The following is a 23,294-nucleotide window of genomic DNA, read 5'->3' on the forward strand; positions in this document are numbered from 1 at the left end:
ATATGTTAAAAGGAACATGTCAACCAGCTTAAAATAAAGTTAATGAGGTCCACAAGAGCCGTAACCTGTACAAAATTGATTTATTGTTAACTACTGATTTGTTCCTTGTATGGGCATCCACCTAGAAATTCCAGCTTTGTTGACTAGTCTGAGAAGGTAGAAAACATTCCAGAGAAAGACAATGGCAAACAACTTTTGTAACATTGTCAAAAAAAAACAACACACACACACACCTTCATGGAATCAGTTGTCAAGAGTCAAGTTCATTTTAAGAACGTCCATACCTCTCTTTTACTACTTGATTAGATGAACACTACTTTAAGCATTCTTCTGCATCATCCACTCTCTCTATATGGAGACAAATGGTGTGTGCAGATATGCATGCCCACTTATAGTATATATGGACGCTGTTTACCTTTGGACCATCAGGACCTTGACCACCAGCCATTCCCTTTTCCCCCTGAAGGCCAGGTGATCCTGGGTTTCCCCTTTCACCAGGATGGCCACGCTCTCCCTGGAAATAGCATTTAAAATAATTTAGTGCTTGTAAATGCAATACTTGATGCTTCCATCAAACAAGAAATTACTCATTCCATATATATTAGAAATGAATTTTATTTAAAAAAAGGTGAAAGATGAACCTGCTGACATTGGCAATATTTTTTTTTTTTTACAGAATATTACAAACTGCCCTTCCTCTTTAAGGGATAGTGATCTGATGGCCTTTATATATTTTGAATTTCAACTTGAACTCAGCCAAAATGGCGAGCCAAGTTATGGATCAAAATACTGGAGAGCAGCAGGTTGCCTGGAGATGCTATCTTTGCAGAGTTTTGTACAATGATCTCACATATCATATAAACCTTAGTAGTTTCTCTTAATTGCTATAAGTTTTATAGGTGTTGTTACTCATTAAAACTTCAACATATCGCATGATTGTAGATAACTGCTGGGGTGTCCTCTGATGAACTTTCATCTCTGGAGCTAAGTGGGTCTGCATCAAACTAGTACCTAAATGGCAAGCACTTAAAAATTACATATGCAATGCGATGTACACAACACTGAAATATGTAAAGCACTAACGCAGTGGTTCTCAACCTTTTTAATGCTGCGACCCCCAACCGGTCATAAGTCGAGGACTACTCAACCGGTCGTAAGTCGAGGACAACTGGTGCAGCACCATTTGCAGAATGGGACTTTGGTGGGCTCAGCAGGGCAGAGACAGCATGGACAATTCCTATTGGCTTTTGAAAGCCAATAGAATTAGACTCTATTCAAGAGAGTCTATTCTATTGGCTTTCAAAAGCCAATAGAATAAAAGGGAGTAGCACAGCTAAGGAAAAGGGGGGGAAAATGGCGGATTGCGTTGTTTGGTGACCCCCGGGAAATGGTCGTTCGACCCCAAATGGGGTCCCGACCCACAGGTTGAGAACCACTGCACTAAAGCGTGCTGGCGCAGTGGTTAGAATGCAGTGTTGCAGGCTGACTCACTGTTCACTGCCAGGAATTCGATTTTCAGTCTTTCACCCTTCCTAAGTCAGTAAAATGAGGACCCAGATTGTTGGGGGCAATTTGCTGGCTCTGTAAACCACTTAGAAAGGGCTGTAAAGCTCTCTGAAGTGGTATATAAGTCTAAGTATTATTGCTATAAGCTAAGCATACTGAATAATAAACAGAAACAAACTGCTAACACAAGGGGTTCTAGAATCTGAGATAGAATGGAGTACCCCTGGGATGAAAAAGCAAAGATTCAAAATAATTCAGACAAATGGACTCAAAGCCTACGCAATTTAACATTGCACAGGGACTTTTTTTTTCCTTCTTCCTATCAGAGCACTGGGGAGAATGTGTATATTATAATGAATTCAAACTGTAATATTTACAACTTGCCCTTTAGGGATTTCTGCAACTCACTATTATAATATGCATGATTGTTTTTCTTGTAAAAATAATTTTAAAAATACTCTGAAAATTTACTCTGAAAAGTCATCATTAAGAAATCAAACTTACCCTTGGACCTAAGTGACCTAGAGCTCCGGAATCACCAGGAACACCCTAAGACAATTATTAAAAAGAAAGAAAGATTATTGCTAACTACCTACAGAAAGAAGAAGAGAGGGAGGGGGAGAGAGTATTAGGGACTCCTTATTGGTGATTGAAAAAAAAAAATAGAGCAACGATGCCAAATATAATAAGCTGAAGGTTCTTCTCACCATGTTCCTCTTCATGAATACTGTATAAGACCAACTACACTGGCAACTTGCAAACAGTTATCCCTTACTTAGGATAAGGAATTGCAATGGGTAGACAAAGAAAGGTAAAATCACAGACTTTCCAAAATTACAGCACAAAATCAGCAAGAGAAGTGACTAAGTGTAATAGCTCAAAAGTACTCTGATGACAGACAGACAGACAAGATTAGGCTTTGTTGGTACTGTGCATGTGTCACTTAAAAAGCCAAGCAACAAATTATGAAAGTGGGGATCCATGTTACTGCCATATATTATTATTGATGCTGTGCTTGTCCCCATTAATAAAAGTTCCCAGTGCAATGGGAGCTTCTCCATGGAAAATGTCCTATGACTTCAGTCTTAAAAAAGAAAAGAAAAGAAAAGCTGAGCAAGGTATGTAAAGGGAGGTTATGAGGCAGGGCATTGCTAGATCAGTATCTAGCTAATGTTCTTCCATGCTGTCAAAGAATTAAAGAGGAGAATTCCTGAGATGACTGAGACATTTCTTGTTGCCCAGATGTCCTAGATCAAAGGCCCACAATGTCCCAAGCATGCCTTTCTAGAGAAGAGGGAGAGGCCTAAAATATTCATGTGCAAGAAGCTGAACCACAAACGCTTCCCACTTGCACCCCAGCTATATGTAAGAACAGCTGCACAGGAAGCAAGCTCCTCGTGGTGATTGCTACATTGGGATTCTGGGGTTTCGCTCTTGGTTGCTGAAATATCTTCTCCCTTTATTCCTACAACCAGATGAATTCAGCACCTGGCATGTCTTCGTACCAAGTTAAGTAATTAAATTAAAAAGACCAACAAAAATGTCTTTTACTTGACATTTCCACTGTGGGAAAGAAGGAAGGAAGGAAGGAAGGAAGGAAGGAAGGAAGGAAGGAAGGAAGGAAGGATATGATATTTCAGATTTTTAATTACATTTTCTACTTTTCCCCATTAACCTGGACAAGTTTAATACATATTGTACACATTTGACATCCCATCCCCCACCCCCATGACAATATACATTCTCTCAAAAGCATCAAAACTTCTGAGGGGGAAAAAAAAGCTGTAGAAATATTTATTTATTTTATATATTCCATTTCTATGCTGCCCATCTTACTAATACAAGTTTAATACATATTGTACACATTTGACACATTAGTACACTTGTACTAATACAAGTTTAATACATATTGTACACATTTGACACATTAGTACACTTGTACTAATACAAGTTTAATACCACATTTGACACCCATCCCCCATGACAATATACATTCTCTCAAAAGCATCAAAACTTCTGAGGGGGAAAAAAAAGCTGTAGAAATATTTATTTATTTTATATATTCCATTTCTATGCTGCCCATCTTACTAATACAAGTTTAATACATATTGTACACATTTGACACATTAGTACACTTGTACTAATACAAGTTTAATACATATTGTACACATTTGACATCCCATCCCCCACCCCCATGACAATATACATTCTCTCAAAAGCATCAAAACTTCTGAGGGGGAAAAAACAGCTGTAAAAATATTTATTTATTTTATATATTGCATTTCTATGTTGCCCATCTTACTAATAAAGTGACTTTGGCTGGCTTACACTATAATATATGTTAAAAGTGCTAAAACACAATTATAGGGTTGAATTAGTTAAAAATGGGCAAAATTAACCAACCAAGCAAAACCATTATAAAACAGTTACCTGATCACCTGGTTTTCCCCCTTCTCCTGGAGGGCCTGGGGTACCGGGTAAACCCTACAAGGAAATAAACCAAAAACAAATCACGTGGTCAGCATATCTCTTGAACCATATGTTGAAAATACTGCTCTGGTGGTATTTTGATTCGAGCACTAAGAATAACTCCTTAAGTAATCCCAAAACATGGTGGTCATTAGCCCTTAGATGGCTTATATTGAAAATTGATTTCAAAAAGACTCACCTGAAAGCCTGTAGGACCTGGAGGACCTTGCTCTCCTCTTTCTCCTGCTGGTCCCTATATAAAACAAATGTTTTTAAAATGATTTCACACGATACCATATCTTGATGCAATAACAGAAAGATTTTGTTCTTTTCTATTGCTCCCTCAAACTTACTGCAGTTTGGCTGATCAAACGAGCTGCTAATATTGACATAGAGTTAAAAAGTTAATTTGACTTATTGTTTTATTTATTCAGACAGTTTCCCCTTTGAATCCGTATGATTTCAGGTATTCATTTTGTTCTGCAGTTGTTATGACAAGTGAATAGGATTGGTTTTCCTTTTCTCTAAATCTATTTTTTTTTTTACATGTCAGCAGTTAATAGAACAAATAACATAAAACATCTGGATAGTCAGCATCAATGTCCTATGTTTCTGTTCAAAACAGAAAAATGAATGTATCTTTTTCAATATTTCAAAGGAGGGCAGGGAATGCTCCTTTTTAACATTTTTAAAATATGTATGCTATCATAAGTGGCCATTCATATAGATAAAGTGAAGATTCCTTTGACAAAAGAATTGAATATCAAATTTTCTGCCTTTTGTATTTCAGCAATGTGTGTTACCCTCCAATAGTTCTCTTTGTATTTCAGCAACGTGTGTTACCCTCCAATCATGAAGTATATCTCACCCTTCCCTCTTCCTACTACCATTCCTTTAAAAAAATGAATTTACCAAAGAAATTATCATGTATTTATAAGAATATACAGTATACACAGGGCTCTTATCCTGTTGGGATTTCAGTGCCATTCAAAAGCATTAATTCTGAATAATATTATTTCACACAAAAATGTTTAGATAGAACTTACATGGGGCCCAACAGGACCAGCGGGGCCAACTTCACCATCTTTACCAGGTGCCCCCTAAAATGGTATAATAAATAAAGATGATTAATGTGGCATATACAGGTATAAACTAAATGCTATTCTAACAAAAACAAATTATACTTACTCTCTGCCCTGAGACACCAGCATTTCCTGCTTCTCCAGGTTTTCCAGGATCCCCCTATTTAAATATATTATTAATATATGATTCATAATACTGTACAACTTGGTAAATATGGTCAAATTCTGAAGCACAATACTTACACTGCTCCCCTTTGGTCCAGGAAGACCCATGCTGCCTGGCTGGCCTCTAATTCCAATTGGACCTGCAGGGCCTGGCCGACCATCTTCTCCTGGAGCACCCTAAGGGAACATCAAACATTTAATCTTATGTGGGTGTGGGTGGATCTGTGTCTGTGTGTAAAATTGGTTGCAGAATCATCAATGCAGAATCTAAACACATCAATGAGGGATCTTTCAGGAAATAAAATTGTAAAGGAGGGAATACGTATCACAAAATGGTCAGCTCGCTTAATACTTCAAATGTTTCTTAGTCCATGGTTGTAAAACATACTGGGATAATAATCCCAAATACAAGTAATCCTCGATTTACAACAGTTCATTTAGTGACTGTTCAAAGTTACAACGGACCTGGAAAATGTGACTTATGACCGTTTTTCACAGTTAGGACCTTTGCAGCATCCCCAAAATTCAGATGCTTGGCAACTGGTTCATATTTATCACTGTTGCAGTGTCCTAAGGTCATGTGATCCCCTTTTGCGACCTTCTGACAACCAAAGTCAATAGGGAAACCAGATTCACTTAACAACAGGGTTACTAACTTATCAACTACAGTGATTCATTTAATAACTGTGGCAAGAAAGGTTGTAAAATGGGGTGAAACTCAATTAAAAATGTCTCACTTAAGAACATAAATTTGGGGGTCAATTGTGGCCATAGGTCAAGGACTACCTGTAAAATTAATTTCCATTAGAGGTTAGGAAACATAAGGATAAGGCTAGGAAACGCCCTTTGAATTATTTCAGCTCTATATACAATATCATTTATGTAACTCCACAGTACATGTTTTTATTCTAATAATACTCTTAAGTGTTTCTCAGAACTAAAAAAAGGATTAAAAGTATTCTCAGTAAATTACTGTTCCTATTCCAATATTGGTATCGTTGTTCTAATACTGATTAATTATTTCTAGTATATTTGGACTGTAATGAACCCATACTTGACCTATACATCTTCTAATTTATATATAGAATTTAACATTTCACTTACATAGATGACATCAACATTAGAGTTGAATAAACTACTCAAACTGTTGGCATCATGAAATATGATGAATCACACTATTGGGGTAATAGAACAAGAGATCCAGAAACCCTTTTCAAGCGGGGTATGCATGTATCTGAAACAGGGGGAAGAGGAACCGAAAGAAATAACTTTTGGAAATCTGATGTTCAAGGCCCCAGAGTAACAATTTCCCTTTGCCGTGTATTTGAATGTATGCTGCATAAAAGGCAAAAAAAGTGAAAAGATGAAAGGGATTGGGGAATTTAAATTTAGAACTGCTCACCATTGTTATCCTGATAATGCCCTCACAATTTGCCTCTGGCATTCAAAGATGCCAAATATTTGTATTTGGGTCTCTTTATATTTCATTTACTCCCATAGCTAATGATATTACATCTTAGGCATGGCTACCAGCTAAAGTTAAATGTTAATTAGTTACATTAACATTTAATGTTAATGCAACTGAAGCTAAATGTTAATTAGTGTTCATTAAGCTATAGTTAACCTCACTTCAGTAAATTTATATCCAAAGTAACTATTAAAGAAGATTTAACTTTTGAAATTATTCCATATAAATAATTCTTCAACTGAAAGTATGTGGTGTGGTTTATTGTAGTTTTGTTTTTTTTTACTTTCCAGGGAGTCTTGAATCCTGATGACTCCCTGCAGTTTTATTGGTGATATCTTTTGGAAGTGGTTTTCACTTGCCAAAGTCACCAGATTGGCTTCCATGCCCAAGGCAAGACTAGAATTGGGGGAGGGGGCTTCTAATTTCCAGCTTGATGCCTTTATAAAGCCAGTCCCATGTCCTTCCTCACCAGTTTGGGTTCTGAGATAATACACCCCTTTTATTCTTACCCTCATGAGAATTGCTCTCTAAATTATCCTTGAGAGGGATACAGAAGGAAAGCAAGAATAAGGATATCAAGAATCAATATCCCACTCAATTTCTTCGATATTTTTAGTCAAAGAGACAAGTCAACTAAATTCTGCTACAAATGTCTCAATTTACTTACCAAAGGACCAAGTTTCCCTTCTGGACCTGAGACCCCTGGATTCCCTGTCAGACCCTGTAAAAATAACGTATTACAAAACAATGCTATTTCTGGCACTCGGTTACCATTTTCATCCAAAAATTACATATATTCATAAGAACAAGTATTCAAGTTCATACTTTTTTATAGTCTCTGACATTTACAGTCCTGCATTTCTTTTGACCTAAACGACATTAGTATTTGTACAGTGCACTCTCCTAAATTAACCAAGAGTTTTGACTTGTGGATGTGAATAAGCCCCCTCTCCATTTTGTTAGACATGTTCAATCTGGATATATAGAGTAGGATGATTATTCTTTCTTTACCCTAGCACCTGGTAGACCAGGTTCACCCATGCGGCCAGGATCTCCTTGGCTTCCTTTAGGGCCTGAAGCCCCTGCAAGACCACGTTCCCCTTGAGCGCCCTGAAAAGGAAACCAAAAGCAAGACCATTCAGTGGCATTTCAGGTATAATTAGCAGGGTATGTTGGGGTGGAGGGGATTTCAAGGATATTTGGATTTTATTTCAAAATAGTTTCTGAGCTACCCAATAACAGCTCTTACAGAACAATTTATTTCAGGCTGAGTTGCTACATCAAGGAAGCAAGATCAATCAAAAGCAACATAAACAAACAGGGGTTTCTTGGCTAATTTCTAAATTCAAAATTTCCTCTCTTAAATCTCCAATGGCAGCATCCTTCCATCAGCTGAGGTACCCCTGGGAGGGTTGTTTTTTTTTAAATAGAAACTTTCTGAGGAGAAAAAATAAGGGATGGCATTAAATTCCTTGTATGATGCTCTATTTTGCTTTTGATTATGCTTCCCGAGTGTACGTACCATTTTGATTACATTTCCTGAATATACGTACTATTAAAATGTTTTTAATAATCCTTATACTCCTATTAACTCACCTTTGGTCCCGGCAAACCATCAGATCCCGGAAAGCCACGGTTGCCAGGTGGACCCTATGGAAACAAAGGCATGCTTTTTCATGGAGCAACATATATGATCCATGCTTGTGACATTTAAACTTCCTTTTACATTTAAAATACATTGTAGTTGGAAAAAAAACATTCAAAGAATAAAAAATGCCAAAGGATTACCAATATCCAATAGACACCCCCCCTCCGAATCTGAGAGATCCTGATGAGCATATTTCTTATGAAATCTAAGTTTATCCAGCATCATTATCTATAACTGGCTATTCTAATTTGTATAATCAAACATATATAAATATACAGTATGGCTTCATATTTCTATACTCTAACCATCCCCAAGTATAGAAGAATCTTTTCCCTAGCCGGTTTCAATGTTTTGCCCTCAGCACTACTCAACGGGCGATTCAAGAGGCTCCTGTTTAGTGAGCGACTATGCCCCTGTGATAGGGCTGAAGTTGAAACTGTGGAGCATGTCTTATCATACTGCCCTATGTATAACACAGCCAGAATTAAATTACTGTCTCTCCTTGGAATTGATCCCTCTGGTTCTAATGTTAGTAATTTGGTCTTATATTGTCTAGGGGATGGCTCCTCCTATATTACTTCTCAGGTTTCTAAATTTCTTTTAAGAGCTGTAACTATTAGAGGAGAACGTTGTAATTCCCTTTAGCCAAGGCTTCTGGTGTTAACTGTTTGTGATTGTATTTTTCTTGTGTTTTCTTTTGTTGCACTTGCATTTTGGTCTGTGACTGAAAAATAAAAATTATTATTATTATTAAATATGCAGTAGCATGGCAATAAGGTCTGCTCCTCCTAGTGGTGCTGCTGGATACTGCCTGCCCATCAGGGCAGTGCTGAACTGAATATAGACCAAACCGACATTAGGCGGTTTGGTCTGTATAAAAATTCGAGAAAGTTCAGATCCTATTAGTTCAGATGTTAGTAACTATAGCAATAGATTTTGGGCTATCATTGGAGGAAGTTACTAATTGGATCCAAATTATTCAAAAACATTTTTTTTCCTGTGATGAATGATTACAGAAAAAGATAGAAAGGTGAGGTATGCTATTTTTTCCTTATTCTTGAAGCCACACATGCCATTCACAAAATTCTGATAAGATTTTCCTACAAAGCTTAGAAATCTAGCACACTTTCCTTTGAATAGACTAAAATCAAGGTCCAAACCATGGTTTTGCCACCATGGATGGACATCTTTTGGATATTCTACTTTCAACACAAAACTAAACAGGGTTATTCCCAAGATAGCTCACCATTAAACTACTGAGATTTTTTCCCCTTTATTATTCTTACCCTTTCTCCAACAGATCCAGGAGCACCAACTGATCCTGGATCACCACGAGGACCTCTTTGTCCTTCTTCACCAACAGGTCCAATTGGTCCTTGGAGGCCATGCGGACCCTAGTGAAAAATAATTATAAAGAAAATGTACAAAATTCAATCATGCTCCCATTGACACAAGACAAATACAGATGCTCCATTTAAAATCCAGTTATATTTCTTGAAAATGCTTTTGAAAATATATCATTTCTGCAAACCTTCTTTTTAGTACTTTTTTGCATGTATATATTCCAAAAATATAGTTATTCTAGAACACTGGCCAAATTGCATTAGGAGAAATTAATTCTGCAATTAGTTTTGGAATAATAATTGAATGATTGAATAGTGAATAGTGATTTCAAATGGTCAAGGAAGAGTTTATTAGGTGAATATGGATTTTCTAATATTATAGATATTTATGAAATAGATTTGGGGCCACAGATATAAATAAATAGATATAAACAACTCTAGGTAACCTCCACAGCAGTCTGTAGATGAGGCAGCAGTGGTATCATGTGGACATGTCCTTTAAAAATTGTTACCAAGATTTCTTAAGTGGGAAATTAGGATCACTCCTTTGTTATATTACCAACTATTTTCCCAAGAAAGGGAGAATTATTATGTGTGTGTGTGTGTGTGTGTGTGTGTGTGTGTGTGTGTGTGTGTTTTAAATATTTCTTCAAATCACCCTTTTAAATCAAATAAATGTTTAAAGAGAAAAAAGAAACTTTAAGCCAAGTTTCATATTTATTTACCTAAAATCCAAACTGGCATTTCTTTGTATTATGAAGAAATCAATGGGACAGAACTTTTAGTATTTAAAGTTTACAACTAGGATCAGGGAGATTCAGATTAAAATCCAACTTCAGGCACAGAAACTGTGCCTGAATTTTGGTCACTATACTACAAAAAAGATGTTGAAACCTTGGAAAAAGTTCAGAGAAGAGCAACTAAAATGATCAAAAGCCTGGAGACTAAAACATATGAAGAACGGCTGCGGGACTTGGGTTTGGCTAGTCTGAAGAAAAGAAGAAACAGGGGTGACATGATAGCAGTATTTGAGGGGCTGCTACAAAGAAGAGGGCATCAAACTATTCTCCAAAGCACCAGAGGGCAAGACAAGAAACAATGGTTGGAAACTAATCAAAGAGAGAAGCAACCTGGAATTAAAGAGAAACTTCCTAACAGTGAGGACAATTAACCAGTGGAACAACTTGCCTCCAGAAATCATGGATGCTCCATCACTGGAAGTTTTTAAGAAGAGACTGGACAGTTACTTGTCTGAAATAATATAGGTTCTCCTGCTTGAGCAGGGGGCTGGACTAGAAGACTTCCAAGGTCCCTTCCAGCTCTATTCTATTCTATTCTATTCTGTTCTGTTCTGTTCTGTTCTGTTCTAAAGATGGTTTCTAGAGAATATATTTTGAAAACTTACAGGCTCTCCTTTGGGCCCAGCTTCTCCTTTGAAACCTGGAACGCCAGGATCTCCCTGAAAGCAAATATCACCATTAAAATAATGATCTGAGTTATTCAAAGTGACAGGAAGTACATTTTTTGTGAATCTATGTCTTGTTCAAAATTTATTAATATAGGCAAAATTTATGGTTTCTTCAGCAGTAGAGACATGGTATGATCTACATCATCTGTTCAATAGTATTATAATCATATGCAGATATGTCAGGCTTGTTCCATGTAAATAAAGAAGATATGAGTTGTTGTCAGCAATCGCTAAATATTAAAAGTTTAAAATGTTAGTTCTCTTATCAAAATACTACCAGAGAATTTGTTCGTCTCATTATCAAGTTACTTAGTCACTATTATCTACAGAAGAGGCTCACTTCAATTTGCTTCAAATTTCCATCCTCAGTTTCATGAGCACCTGGCAGCTTGCAAGTTATAAAAAATATTTCCCTAAAAGTCATGTGATTGTTCCCATAAATAGGCCTATTCTTAGTCTGTTAGTCTTTAAGTTATCTCTGTTATTGTTAATAAGAAGTCAGTTTAGATTGCTAACTCTCTTGGGGGCCCCATGTGCAAGAAGATGGAACATAAATAAAAACATAAATAATAAACAAGCTAGCAAGTCAACTGAGAACTGACATTTGTGCCAGAAAAGGAGTTTTTCACTTTGTGAGTAGCTGCTCTTAGTTGCTAAATCACACAGTGTGATCCAGAGCATCTTTCTGGATATTACAGTATTTTAAAGTTGTTAATACACTGTATGTCTGGCTCCTTTGAAACTATTCAAAAAGAAACAGCAGCCTCTTTCTTAACAAATGAAAACTTCTATATCCATATAACACCAGTACTACAAGCTTACACTAACAGTAGGTTTCCAAATATAATTCAGAAAAGTTAGGTTACCTCCCACTCTATTAGTTTTCTGGAACCTGGAAACAGAGTTCTTCTGGAGAGTATTTGGAGACTAATTTGGGGGGGGGGGCTACTATCTGTTCATTTACTGTTCTAGCAGTCTATGGAGATTGTCAGTCATCCAGGTCATGGTTGTCTCAAAGGTTCTTTTCCAAAAGGCAATTGACCTTTCTTGGTTGTTTGAAAACGTTTTGCTTCTTATCCAGGAAGCTTCTTCAGTTCTTCATGAACTGAAGCTTCTTGGATGAGAAGCGAAACATGTTCAAAAAACCAAGAAAGTCAAATTGCTTTTTGGAAAAGAACCTTTGGGACATATTGTTCCAGTAGTTTTACTATTGTTGCCTTGTTTTTATACAGTTACCACAAAGGTTTTAATTGTATTATTACCAGGGGTGCTTCAATTACGCTGGGGTATAAAACCCAAAATAAATAAATGTGCATTAAATGCAAAATTTTACCATTTCTAATGCTTCAAATCATTACCATTTGTCCTCGAATGCCAGGAGGGCCTGTGCTGCCTTGTGGTCCTGGAGAACCAGGTGGACCTGATAAGCCAAGTGGCCCTGAAACTCCTGGAGATCCCTGTGAGATACATTGATATGGTCAAGAACGTCCACAGAATGGAATATAAAGTCTTAAAAAGAGTATTTGCTTAAGGCAGTTACTTACTGAAGGCCCTTTTGTCCCTGGGGAGCCATCTGTACCTAAAGCACCCTAAAACAACACAAAACAGATATGTATTAATTCCATCAAGCATAGTTATTCCTATGTACCTATTTGACTGAAAGATCACATGCAAATGTCAATTTCTTATGCATCAAGTGATTTAATTTCTGAACAGTATAGACTGGAGTATTTTTCATGATGAATAGACATTGGCAGCTGTTTAATATCAATTCCGGTTGGTCACAGACTAGAATTTTGTGGACATCTATCCTTTGATGGCAACTACCCCAAAACCATGTACTAAAAATATCAAGAATCGTAAGATTCTGACTTAGCTTCAGTTATTCAGGCTTAGTTAAAAATGAACAAATTTATTATTACATAAGCTCTCATGGGATAGACTTTGAAAAAGGCTCATCAGAAAATGCTTAGTCATTAAGGTGCCACAAAATCTTTTATTATTTCCACTGTAATATGAATAAAAGGTGCTATTTGCTTAAAACTGACATAAAAGAAATGGTAAGAATTAAATACAACAACCAGGCTTTGCACACATATTGAAGAAATACATTCCAAAAGATAAGTAGGTAAGGGTACATCTTTCAGATAAGAGGTTTCAAAGGATACAAGTAGTCCTTGAGTTATGACCATAATTGAGCCTGCAATTAACATGAGTCGTAACTCATGTTATTGTTAACTGGGCCATCATGGACCTGATCATTTTATGACATTTTTGTGGCAATTGTTAAGTAAACATGGTGACTGTAAAGAAAACACAGTGTGTGCTTTTTTGTTGGAAAATGGAAGTAATTGCCGGTATCTGAACACCTGACCATAGGATGCTGCAAATATCTGTAAATGCAGATGGGCTATTTCTTCTTCTTCTTCTTCTTCTTGTGCCATATCCGTTATGTGACGTTGGCGATCATGTTGGCGATCCTGTTTTTATCAGCAGCCGCACTAAAAAGTGCTGCTGAGTTTTGTCCAAACCAGTCCGTTAGATTTTGAAGCCATGATGTTCTTCTTCTGCCTGGACCTCATTTGCCTTCAATCTTTCCCTGGAGGATTAAATGGAGTATGCCGTATTTTTCTGGGTGTCGCATCACATATCCGAAATATTCTAATTTTCGTTTTTTAATTGTTTTGATGATTTCCCTTGGCTTTCCCAGGCGGCTTATCACCTCCTCATTTATCCACCCAGTTTATACGTAACAGCCGCCTGTAAATACACATTTGAAATGCTTCTACTCTCTTCAGGTGGCCTTCTGTCAGAGACCAACTCTCTACTCCATAGAGCAGGATAGAAAAAATATAGCATCTGACAAGCCTGATTTTCAGTCTTAGGCTTATGTCGTGACTGCAGAAGACCTTTTTCATTTTGAAGAATGCTGTTCAAGCTTTCTCTATCCTTGTCTTTACTTCAACGGTCATATCCCAGCTTTCATGTAAATTGGAACCGAGGTGTGTGATCCTTTCAACTTTTTCTAGTGGTATTCCTTCTGAATTTATTGGTGGTAAATTAACGGATTGTTTGCTGACGACCATGATCTTGGTTTTTGAGGTGTTAAGCTTCAAGCCGTATTTTTCAGATATTTATGGGTTACTTAGGGCCCAAAATGCAAGGGGGATCAGAACTAATGAAGGCAGTACCTTCTTTGGGGCCCATTGTAATTTCAAATGATCGGTAAGCGACCTGTCACTAAGTAGGGACTACTTGTAAAGTAGGTATTTTAAATATTTGGATGTCTTAATGGCTTAAGATGTCTCCCAACTTAAATGCAAACAGTTTCAGGTTTTTGGAACTTGCCTATTCTGGGGGACTTTTACAGATCCCTGAAAGACTGTAAGTTTTGAGCAATTTCTACAACGTAATAGAATGTCAGAAGATTTCATTTGGTCTACATTTTTAAACAAACTGACCTATTTTATATTTTGTGCACCGCGATTTGGATCAGAAAGCTTATCCTTCAGATTCTCTACTCCTCCAGAATTTGTGATTTAGTTCCAAGCAAAATACAAACCAAATAAAAATACATCCATATGGAAAGTATCATTAAAAAGCATACATTATGGAAACATACAAAGAAAAGGCATACTGGCTGATGTATAAATTTCCAGCTACTGCATGTATATCTGACTATCCTTTTGGAATGGATTTCTTCAATATGTGTGCAAAGCCTGGTTGTTGTATTTAATTCTTACCATTTCTTTTATGTCAGTTTTAAGCAAATAGCACCTTTAAATTATTGTACCATTGCTTTAAGCTAATCTGTGCCTCTGTTTATGTTGAGTACAACTATCTTTAACTTTTGTTACAGTCCGTTTCAGATTTTGTGTGAATTATTCTCCATATTCTTTTTTGTGAAGACAATGCATAAATTTTTCCATATGCATGCTATACTTCCATCTCTGAATATTTATGAATGATGCCTAGGAGCAAGTCAGGGTTGAATAGCTCCAAACTTAATTTATGACAGTTTGAAAAACTTACAGGAAGACCAAATAATCCTAGAGGACCTCGGGCGCCTGTTTCTCCTCTTGGTCCTTGAGGACCTTCTGGACCACGTGCACCTGTGGGACCAGCTTCACCCTGAAATTCCACATTAAAAAAGAAAGTAGAAATAACGATATTAATACTAAACATTCTAACAAACATATTATGCATTAACTGAAGGTTCTTTTTTAAAAGAAGTGCTTATTGAATTTAAAATTTATAGAGTGTCTGCTCCTAACTGTTCCTCATAATGATCTGAATCTCCCTAGGTAATCTAAGTGTGGAATACAATCTTACCCTGGTGCTAATGTAGTATGAAGGTTATCTGGATTTTATATAAGGAGTGGCGGGCTGCCATTTTGTCCTTTAGCTTAGCACAGAAATAAAATGTCTTCAGCCCAGCCACATGATCTGATCATTCAGGCTCATACCTAGTCTCTGAATTCACCATATTAGGTGGGATTTTTTTTTTTAAAAAAAACTGTTTTTTTCCTTTTCTGTTGAACTGTTTTGTTCTATTACGTTATAAAATCATGTTACTTTTGAAAAAGTGAATTCAAGGCTTTTCCTTATACAATGAGATAAATAATTTTTGTATAATGAAATAAGTGTAATAAACAATCAATTATTTTATGTCTAGACTTGGTTGCTACTGCTGCCACCTTCTCTTCCTTATTTCTTCCTCCTCCTCATCATTACCACTTTTTTTTTTTTTTTTTGCTGCTAAAGACCACGGGGATCTGTAGGTGATGTGACACCATAATCAGATGGGAGCTGAGCTAGAACTGATGGTACTTTTTGAAGAATGACCTTTGCATAGTAATTTGTTTAATTAAAATAGGTATGAGAAACCCACTGGAGACATTGTAATTAGACATTTGGCTAAAAACATATTAAAACTATTATTGTTATTCAGTGTTTTACCGTACAATTTTGGCATGATGATTTTGGAAGATTCCTGGAACTACAAAAATGGGACTGGGAGCCATGTAAAGGCTCATATGCTCTATCTATTGCATTCATATACAAATTATGTTAATGACATGCTATTAATAAATAAATTGGAGATAGGATTATGGAAGTTTGTGGTGATTGTTAATGTAATTTAATATCATTCTATTGATCTGTAAAATTGAGGGACTTGCCTTCAAATAAATAAAAAACAGAAAAGTTATGCCTTTCCTTTAGACATTTGTTAAAGTTTATTATACATATTTAGAGAAGTTATCATTTGATTCACTAAATTACAGTCCTGGCAATTAAGTTCTTGTTCAGTGAGAATTACCAACTGTAAATACATAATACATCTGTTGAACTTATTAGTTTTATTCCTTCTCTCCAAGACTATGGTTAACAATGTTTGCTATGCTGCATAGGATTTCATCATTTCAAGGCACAGAAAACTTCAATCCAACAACTATTATTACACTTTCGCACAAAAATACATTGGTACTCCTTTCCTTCACATATCAAAGATAAGGAATGTCTAAGAAAAGGGACAGAAAGATAATTGATAGCAAATCCAAGAATTTTAACTACATGATATAAGTGACCAAATCCTACAACAATTGCCAGATTGCACCTCAGAAATTTAGCCCTTAAAAATTCTCAGAGAGCAAAAAACAATGAAACAAAAGTTTCTCCTCAGCTCTTCTACCAGCCTACTTTACCTTTGGAGTCTTGTTTAATAGTCAAAAATAGTGCAATGCACAGTCCAGGAGAAGTTATGGCTACAGTCTACTTTCTCATTGTACATTCCCGGGGAACATATTTTACAGCATAAATGCTAGTCTCCTCCAGGTCAAGCTCAACTTTTGATGACTCCATGAACACATTGTTTCCTTGGTAAGAATACAAAAGTGGTTTACATTTCCTTCTTCCTTTAAACAAAAAACAAAAAACTTCCCAGTTCAGTCTATAGCCCTGTAGTTTTCTTGTGTTCTCCCTACATGTTTCTAACAAGAGCTAACTTTCCTTAGGTTTTCAAGATCAACCAAGATTTGGAGGGTCTAATTGAGGGACTTCAGCTGTACACTGCTGTCTTGGCCTACATCAGGGTTTCCCAACCTTGTCAAATTTAAGATATGTGGACTTCAGCTCCTAGAATTCTCCTGTCAGCATTCCCAAATTCTGAGAGTTGAAATCCATTCATCTTAAATTTTCTGAGGTTGAGAAACAGTAATCTAGATAATGGTCAGGTTCCCTTTTCTATCACAACTGTTTGTTATGCTAAATGTGAATTTCTGTACTCTGCAAGAGGCAGATACAACACAGCATAGCAAATCTGTACACAATACTTGATTACAATACACCTTCCTCAACAACAAGGGAAAAGCTATTTTTGAAAAGAGCAGACAGCAACCCTAACTTCACTCCCTCACCTGCAAACATCCCATCTAGACGAGGAATAGGGAATAATCTGCTACTGGTATTCAAGAGCAGCTAAAGAAATCTATTTTTTTTGTTGTTGTTAATTGCGAAGTCGTGTCCGACCCATCGCGACCCCATGGACAACATTCCTCCAGGTCTTCCTGTCCTCTACCATCTTCTGGAGTCCATTTAAATTCACACCTACTGCTTCAGTGACTCCATCCAGCCATCTCATTCTCTGTCGTCCCCTTCTTCTATTGCCCTCAATCTTTCCCAGCATTAGGCTCTTCTCCAGTGAATCCTTCCTTCTCATTAGGTGGCCAAAGTACTTGAGTTTCAACTTCAGGATCTGGCCTTCTAAAGAGCAGTCGGGGTTGATCTCTTCTAGGACCGACCGGTTTGAACGCCTTGCAGTCCAAGGGACTCGCAGGAGTCTTCTCCAGCACCACAGTTCAAAGGCCTCAATTCTTTTGCGCTCAGCCTTTCTTATGGTCCAACTTTCACAGCCATACATTGCAACTGGGAAAACCATGGCCTGGACTATGCGTACTTTTGTTGGCAGGGTGATGTCTCTGCTTTTTAGAATGCTGTCTAGATAAGACAATTTATTAGGGCAGTTTTTCCCAACCTGCACTTTCAAATGTGTGAGGCCAGTAACTCCCCAAATTCCCAGCTAGCAGCACCCCTGGCTGGAAATTTTGGGAATTGCAATGCCAATCCATGGAAGATCCTCCAGTGTCAGGGAATATTTTTCCTATTCCGATTTTTTACACTAAATAAGCTCTCTCTTGTCAATTTTGTTTAGGTATTGAAGCTGGGTGGAGAGGCATTAACACTGCATGAGCAGTGGACGGTTAATGACACCATATAAATGAGTAATAAATTCTGGCTGTTCTCAGGTTTTCTGCTGTTTATTATGCTGTGGCACAGAATCCAAAAAGCACTGCCAACATCCATTTAAATAGATTGCATTTCCAGCTGTTTCAGCTTCCTAAGGGATGTTGCAACCAGATCCGTGCAAATAAGTAACATCACATTTACAATAGTAAAAAAAAAATTGAAAGGATATATAAAATTTATTTCATCTCTAACTGATTATCTCTATGTGACTATCTCAGAAACAGGCCTCTTCACTTCATCACTGGAGTACATGTGATATACATGCTTGTCCTTGGTTCACCCCCATCTCCCATTTCAAATTACATCCATCCACATCTGGAGCTGCAACAAAATACTTGACTAACAGACTTTTTGCCCAGTTCATTTAAGTGGGGAGTTCAGGGCAATATTCTCATAAAACAACACTGTTTTTTGCACGCTAATATCTCCTGCTTGGCCTGTCCTCCTACTAGTGAAAAAAGATGCAGTAGTAATAGGTCATTTGGGGTCTCAGAGCCAGAAAATAAATGCTGCGCAAACAGCATTTTTTCTGAACTCAGGCTTAATCAGTCCTGTACAAACCAAGTTTCAGGAACTGGTACTAAACTCTTGTTTAATGTTGATTCTTCTCCAAATCATTCAAAATCCTGGCAAACAGGAGAATCAACCTAGACCAGGGGTGTCAAACTGCTGGCCCACAGGCTGGACACATCATCCGGAAGCTGCGCCCACCCCATTGCCGGCAATGGCAAAACTGTCCCGATATGTCTCGCAACATCAAGTGATGTCACGAGTTTGACATGTCTGACCTAGATCATGAGAAATAAATTAACTAAAGGTTGTATCAATTCATTCATATCTACTGAATACATGTTCCCAAAAGTGGGATCCCTGGGAGAGTTTATTCCTCTTTTCCAAAATCTGAATATGATAAACTGTTATCATGTCACCTCTAGTTCTTCTTTTCATGTCTAGTTTAACGAAGAGAAGGACAAGGGGGGACATGATAGCCATGTTCCAATATTTATGGGGTTGCCACAAAGAAGAGGGAGTCAAGTTATTCTCAAAAGCACCTGAAGGATAAGAAGCAATGGATGGAAACTAATCAAGGAGAGAAGCAACCTAGAACTAAGAAGAAATTTCCTGACAGTCAGAACAATTAATCAGTGGAATGACTTGCCTCCAGATGTTGTGAATGTTCCAACACTGGAAGATTTTAAGAAGAGATTGGACAACTATTTGTCTGAAATGGTACAGGGCTTCCTGCCTGAGTAGGGGATTGGACTAGAAGACCTCCAAGGTCCCTTCCAATTCTGTTATTCTGTTAAACAGATTATGATTGCAAGAACTGAATATATCTAGTTTGCTGATTAAAGGCCTGGAGACTAAAACATATGAAAAACGATTGCAGGAACTAGATATAGCTAGTCTAGAGAAAAGATGGACTAGGGATGACATGATAGCAATATTCTAATATCTAAGGGGCTGCCACAAAGAAGAAGGGTCAACCTATTCTCCAAAACAACTGAAAGTAAGAAAAGAACCACTGTATTGAGACTAATCAAGGGAAGGTCCAACCTAGAACTAAGGAGGAATTTCTTGATAGTTAGAACAATTAATCAGTGGAACAGTTCATCACCAGAGGAATAATTTCTAAATTAAGAGGCTTTAATTATGAACAATCTTATTTCCTACTGTCATTCTCACTATGGAATGTGTCCGTGTGTGTGTGTTTGTGTGTGTGTGTGCACGCGCGCGCGCCCCTTTAAGTCAGTATTGATTCCTGGGGACTGCCTGAACAAATTCCTGCAGTTTTCTTGATAAGATTTCAGAAGTGTTTCCCCTTGCCCATTTTCCAGGGCTGAGAGAGAACAATTGACCAAGGTCACCCACCTGGCTTTGTGCCTAAAATGGGATTAAAATTCACAATCTCCTGCTTTTTAGTCTGATGCCTTAATCATAATCTCAAACTGGCTCTTTCATGGAATACACCATTTGCATTAAGATTGTCACCTGCCGGCCTTTAAGAAGGCTGTTAAAACCCTCCTGTTCCGGCAGGCCTGGGGCTGATGTCCCCGGGGGGCCGGGATATGACCGGACTCGCAGTATGATCGCAGTATGATTGTATTATTTTATTATTTTATTGTTTTTTGACTGTTTTTTAACTTTGTACGCCGCCCTGAGTCCTTCGGGATTGGGCGGCATATAAATATTAAAAATAAAAATAAAAAATAATAAAAAAGATAAAGTCTCCTACAAGCTGAGCTCTGTTCCTGATGTCTATATGGACATGTATATCTTGTTTCTTAGCAACAATATTGAAAATTTATATTATCATCTTCTGTAAATTTTCTTTAAAAAATCTCTGCCTAGCCTGGATTTCCTGTTGACTTTCTATTCAAGTACGGTAAGTTGATTTGCGGATCAGTCCAGGCTGACCAAGGGCTATCACCAAGCTGTACATTCCATAACCAATTAATAAAGTTTTTAAAAAACCACTTACCTTCATGCCAGGTATACCAGGAAAACCTGGTGAACCAGCTATACCAAGAGGACCCTACAAAGAAGAGATGTTGAGTATCAATGAGCAAATCTTTTAAATATTCTTGCAAGAACATGAATTAAAACATTCTTGCCTTTAGAAATCGTGGGCGCTCCATCACTGGAGATTTTTAAGAAGAGGCTAGACAGTCACTTGTCTGAGATGGTATAGGTCCTCCTGCTTGAGCAGGGGGCTGGACTAGAAGATCTCCAAGGTGTCCCTTCCAGCTCTATTCTATTCTATCATTCTCAGTGCAGAAGGGAGCTTTAAGGAGCAACATATATAAAAATAAAATGCTTATTTCATGCACAGAAAAGGAATGGTAAGATTTTGACTATAATTTTATTACAAATATTTAGCAATGCAATGGAATGGTATATTCTTTCATGCAAAGAAAAGTTCTGACTAGCTCAGGTCAGATATGGATAACATTTTCATTGGATTCTTTTTTCATATTTCTTTAAGAATGAATGTAGACTTTTGTTTTTTAATGTGGGACAAAGTGAAAGTGACAAATCTCTCTGTTAAGGATTTAACTCTGTGCATCTGTCCATTCATTCAGTCAATCATTGGATCAGGATTGTCACCTGCTTTTATCAGATTAATTCCTGGTCTTTGAACAACAAGCACACAGAAAGAAGCAGAGCTTGACCACTTTCCATGCTGGGAACTAATGCAGCTTCCAAATTTGGGTGATATAGAAAGTAAGAATTTTTCCTGTTAATTTCTGTAAAAGAACATGACAAAAATCCTCCAATTTATGGGCCGAACAGAAAAAAAAATGTGATAATTTAAAAAAAAAAATGGTTGTAGAAGAAAGTGAAAATGGCAGGTTTATCTCCCCTGATCCTGTTCTCTCAGGATGACAACAAATGACAACATAGACTTTGAAAAATGATGCTTTCCGCTTCAGTTTAACAAATAGTCACTTCTGTGGGAAATAATACTAATAATAAAAGTGAAGGCCATATAACTTGACTAATCTCAAGACAGTGAAAACCCCAAAGGAACAGATTATAATGCAAAGTTTCAAAGAACTAGGAAAGCATTAGATGAATGAGTTACCTGAAAATTAAGGGAAAAAATCCTGAAGGGGGAATTTTACAACAGTTTACAGCGTGCCATCACATAGTTTGATAGTATAAAGCTGTTTTGTTTTTGTTTGTTTTTTTCCCCTTAGCCAAGAGCTGGTGCAGAAGAGGTATATTGGGATTTTACTTTGAGCAGTTTTGTCCCTTGAACATGTCATTTTTTTAAGCAACATTGAAAAGGGATGATGAGTGCTTTCTGCAAATGGTTGAAAGTCTATGTTGCTACTAAAGATTTCCTCTATGTGGCTACAGGAAAAGAAAGTATTCTAATCTGGATCATAGCAGAGCAAATCTTAAGTCTCCCTTCCTTATGATAAAGTCCTAATCTGCTCCTTACCCTTCATGCCAGTTAATGGTTTAAAGGCCAGACATGTTACATCCAACTTAACCCAAGTGGTATTCTTTTCTGTTGTTGTTCTGCTAATTTTGATTCACTTTAGATAAAACACTTTTGGCAGCAACACACAAATATGTTTGTCTTCTACTCTAATAAGACACTTTAATGGAACTCTACTATTACTGCTTAGCAAACTGTAACAATTAAGCTCAATGGACAGTGTTTGAAGTATGGAATCTTCAAACCTGGGAGCCGAGTCAGCTGAGACATCTGCTAGTTTCACTTTTTTCCACATTGAAAAAATCTATATTCATTCATAAAGAAATGTGAAAAAGAATCCAATGAAAACATTAACCATTTTTGACCTGAGGCTACTCATACATCCCCTATAGAAGTGAAAAGGAGACAGAATTGGATTGACCATTCTCCTTAAATATTTCATTTTCATAACATAGACTTAGTGACTTTGAATTTCATAGTGCTTGAATGTCAGTGCCAGTCAAGTTGCAGAGAGGCAGAACAAATCTTTAGTACTGTTCAATGCTTGCAAAGCATCTGCCAAGTTCCATCCAAAGATCAGAGCAGAGGTATAATAGGAAATGTCGCATTCCATTTTCTTGAATGAAGAATCACACATCAGAGTCATTAGCAGAACTTATTATCACTGTATATCACTTTCAAGACAATGCAGTCCATGGACAATAATCAAACACATACATCATACTAGCCAGTTTTAACTTGAATATAAGTATTGGACAGAATCTGTGCTACTATTCCTTTCTCCTACAGAAAAGAAGAATATGCTTTTTTAGAAAAGAATATAGAATTCTTTATTGGCCAAGTGTGATTGGACACACAAGGAATTTGTCTCCGATGCATAAGCTCTCAGTG

The 23,294-nt window shown here is 37.1% G+C and overlaps 1 protein-coding gene across 2 annotated transcripts in view; it reads right to left on the reverse strand.

The window, feature by feature from the left end:
• The window catches only part of COL5A2 (collagen type V alpha 2 chain), a 96,129-nt gene that overhangs the window by 27,647 nt on the left and 45,188 nt on the right, over positions 1-23,294 (reverse strand). For both annotated transcript variants that reach the window (XM_039363713.1, XM_039363712.1), the window contains exons 17-32: positions 20,937-20,990; positions 15,182-15,280; positions 12,694-12,738; positions 12,508-12,606; positions 11,087-11,140; positions 9,625-9,732; positions 8,287-8,340; positions 7,702-7,800; positions 7,358-7,411; positions 5,301-5,399; positions 5,164-5,217; positions 5,022-5,075; positions 4,175-4,228; positions 3,937-3,990; positions 2,011-2,055; positions 416-514 (exon numbers count right to left, since the gene is read on the reverse strand). In XM_039363713.1, the coding sequence (XP_039219647.1) occupies positions 416-514; positions 2,011-2,055; positions 3,937-3,990; positions 4,175-4,228; positions 5,022-5,075; positions 5,164-5,217; positions 5,301-5,399; positions 7,358-7,411; positions 7,702-7,800; positions 8,287-8,340; positions 9,625-9,732; positions 11,087-11,140; positions 12,508-12,606; positions 12,694-12,738; positions 15,182-15,280; positions 20,937-20,990 (1,125 nt within the window). The remainder of the gene's footprint in view (positions 1-415; positions 515-2,010; positions 2,056-3,936; positions 3,991-4,174; positions 4,229-5,021; positions 5,076-5,163; positions 5,218-5,300; positions 5,400-7,357; positions 7,412-7,701; positions 7,801-8,286; positions 8,341-9,624; positions 9,733-11,086; positions 11,141-12,507; positions 12,607-12,693; positions 12,739-15,181; positions 15,281-20,936; positions 20,991-23,294) is intronic.

This window comes from Crotalus tigris, unplaced genomic scaffold (genome assembly GCF_016545835.1).
Source record: "Crotalus tigris isolate CLP2741 ecotype Arizona unplaced genomic scaffold, ASM1654583v1 scf7180000019570.252052, whole genome shotgun sequence".
Taxonomy (NCBI): Eukaryota; Metazoa; Chordata; class Lepidosauria; order Squamata; family Viperidae; genus Crotalus; species Crotalus tigris.